This window comes from Notothenia rossii (assembly GCF_949606895.1).
Source record: "Notothenia rossii genome assembly, chromosome: 3".
In the NCBI taxonomy this organism is placed as follows: domain Eukaryota; kingdom Metazoa; phylum Chordata; class Actinopteri; order Perciformes; family Nototheniidae; genus Notothenia; species Notothenia rossii.
Genome location: NC_136901.1, coordinates 53216139 through 53219152, shown reverse-complemented (window position 1 = coordinate 53219152; position 3014 = coordinate 53216139). Strand labels below are relative to the sequence as shown.

General features: G+C 47.5%; 1 protein-coding gene across 1 annotated transcript; it reads right to left on the bottom strand.

The window, feature by feature from the left end:
- Positions 1–438: 438 nt before the first annotated feature.
- Positions 439–2572, bottom strand: LOC307032965 (zinc finger MYM-type protein 1-like; the record flags this gene model as incomplete). The annotated part of the gene is made up of 2 exons (XM_079671236.1): positions 439–989; positions 1396–2572. 2 exons carry the CDS (start codon positions 2570–2572, stop codon positions 439–441), a joined length of 1728 nt encoding a protein of 575 aa, XP_079527362.1.
- Positions 2573–3014: the final 442 nt, after the last annotated feature.

The following is a 3014-nucleotide window of genomic DNA, read 5'->3' as shown; positions in this document are numbered from 1 at the left end:
GAGTACTCTGCAACAGTACAAAATACAGAGCACTCCGGGCTGAATTCTACCACCGTGTGATAATGCGTATCACGACGGCAGGGACGTCGGAACTATTTTCTGGGGGGGGGGTGCGGGATTTTTGCTGGGAGGGTCGGGGGGGAAACTCACACTATCAATGATTAACGAACTCGACACGTAGGCCTAATAGCCTAGGCCTATACATAACAGATATAGGCTACATAAACACACGCAGCATCTTAATTGTTACGAAAATGTATGAAACAAAATGAATTAATGAATTAATCAAGCCTTTATTAAGGAACATACTGTAGCCTAATAGGCGATAACATAGGCCTACAGCATTCAGAAAATCAACAGAATAATACAGCCTTTACGAACATAGGCCTAATGGAACATTCAGAAAAATAACGGTTTACTTTGCGCTCGTAAGGGCTTTTAAACTGTTCCAAAAGTAGACCTTCTCTCCGTTGTTCTGCTGATAAATTCTTTAAGCAGGGTCGAGACATCGCATTCATCGAGAAGGTCGCTATGCGCATTCATAATGGCCAAATGAGTGAGTCTCTCCTGCTTAATAGTATTGCGCAGCCACGTTTTCAACCTGCGCAACGCCGAGAACGAGCGCTCGGATGCCGCGACAGAAATGGGCAGAGCCAGACAGAGCTTTATGAGCCTCTCCGCTTCCGACAGCATGGAGCGGGATTGGGGCTGCAAGGTGTGCAGAATGGCCAATACATCCTGAATGGTTTTCACTTCTCGCCCCCTACACACGTCGCTCAGGATGTCCAGCTCAAGGCTTAGCTGCTCTCTTGAAAAGGAAGTCAGTTCCAGGGAACCCACATCCACTCGTTTCCCTTGGGCCGCCTGTAGAACTGCCTGCTCTCGCCCTGCAGCTACGCGGAGTCCTTCCTGGTCAAAGCGCCGCTCCACCTCTGTGCGCACCAAGTCCAGGGCCTCAAACAATTCCCTCTTCCACAGGCTTGGATATTCTTTAATAGTTAAATATAACAGTTAAACAACAACCAACAAATAGTTTCCATATGGGCTGCCTATTTAAGCTGGGTGGGTCAACCTTCAATTTTCAATTTAAATTCAAATTATGAATATGGTTTGTTATGAAAGTAGGCCTATACGTTATTTAGTCAGTTGATACCGTTGTAATGAATTATTAATTGCAGGCTAATTTCGCAAATAAGCGTACATGGATGTAGTACATTATTATGAACTATGATATCGTTTTCTATGGATAGATCAAATCTGTCCACAAATGCTGGAGAGCACGCTCTGTGTGCGTATTTGTTGCATTCTTTCAACATTACAGACCGATGAGCTTTATGATTAATTTTAAAATACTGTTGGCATTATTTATTTATTTATTTAGGCCTATTTATTTACCCTCGTTCTCCAACTCCCGTTCCTCCTCCTCCGCTGTATGGCGAAAACGCGCTGGGGTCTTGCTGGTGCGCACTGGATGAGGAGGCTTCAAGTTGTAGCGCTCTGTGTATTGTTTGGTCTTGGCCACAAGGTCAGCGAAGGTGTCATCTTGTCTGAGTGTGTTCAGTCTCTGGCAAAGAAGTTTGGCAGCTTCCATTGATCCAAGGGCTGTGACTTTGGTGCCTTGCAGTGACCGAGCCACGGATTCACATGGCGTAAACATGGTAACGCAGGCAAACAAACCAAAGACTGTGCGCGTAGTGGTGCCCTTTTTGAGCAATCCTGCCACTTTGGCACGCGTCTCCCCCTTGACAATCCTGTCACTCTCCAAGGTCCTAAATGTCTGCAGCATCTCTCCATAGCATGCCAGCAACCGTGACAGTGCCACAACTCTGACGCACCACCGAGTTGGGCACAGGGCAAGCAGGTTGATCACTTCTCCACATCCAAAAAGAGACTGGTATAACGTTTTTCTCTTTGCTGAATCATTAATCACAACTGTGACTTCCCGAACAAAGTTCAGTGTATCGGCAACAAGGCGCACTTCTTTTGCCACTTCTTGCAACACTAAATCCAGAGAGTGGTTTGCGCAGTGGACAAACAAGGAGTCAGGACATGTTTCCTTTAATCTTGCCTGCACTCCCTTGAACCTCCCTGACATGTTGCTGGCTCCATCAAAACAGTAGCCTTTCAGCTTCTCCAGCGGCAGATTTAGCCGAACAAGGACATCTTTAATGCACAGAAAAAGCGTCTCGGCGGTTGTGTCTGGAGCGTTGTAAAAGCCCAGAAAGAAATTCTGGACTTCAAGATTGTCATCTGCAAATTGTATACTGCATGAGAACTGTTCTTTTCCACTGACGTCGGTGGTCCCATCAGCAGTTAAGCCGAAAAAAGGACTTTCGGATGCTTTGGCTCCGATTTTCCTCTGGATGTCATGGGCAAACAGCTCCAGAACTTCATTCTGGATGCTGCCCGACATCCAATTGTCCCTCCTCTTCATCCAGTTTTGCAGGTCAGGATCAGCGCGTTCCCTCTCGACCACTAGCTGCCACAACACCCCATCCCGATTTGCAGCTCCTCTCAGAGGGAGTCCCTGGCGCCCCAGGAATCTCACGCTGCTGAAAACGAGCTCCAGCATTTTCCGGGCTGTTATTTGTTCTTTAGCAGCAGCCTCAGACAAAAGCGCATTAATTGGCGTAGTTTTCAATGCAGCCAATCTTTGAGTCGCATCTAAATGAATGCGTGTTTTCTCGTGGTCTCTGAATTTCTCCTTTGCTTTTCTCCAGTTTGAAAAGCCCGTATCTTTCAAAAACTGACTGTCAGCTTGTTCTGACCCGACCAACTTGCACTTGACAGCTGACCTGCACACACCACACACAATGCCATCACTGACCGCGATGTATTCCAGCCACGGCCACTCTCTGAACCAGGCGGCCTTGCAGGAACGAGTGAAGTTCTCACCCAACTTCTTGGCAGGAAAATTGTAATCCTGTGGTGGTTTGCATGATATTGCCTCTTCTTGGCTAGCACCGGGTGCTGGTGGTGGCGCTGGGGAGGGAGGACGAGGCCGAGGGCCGCCG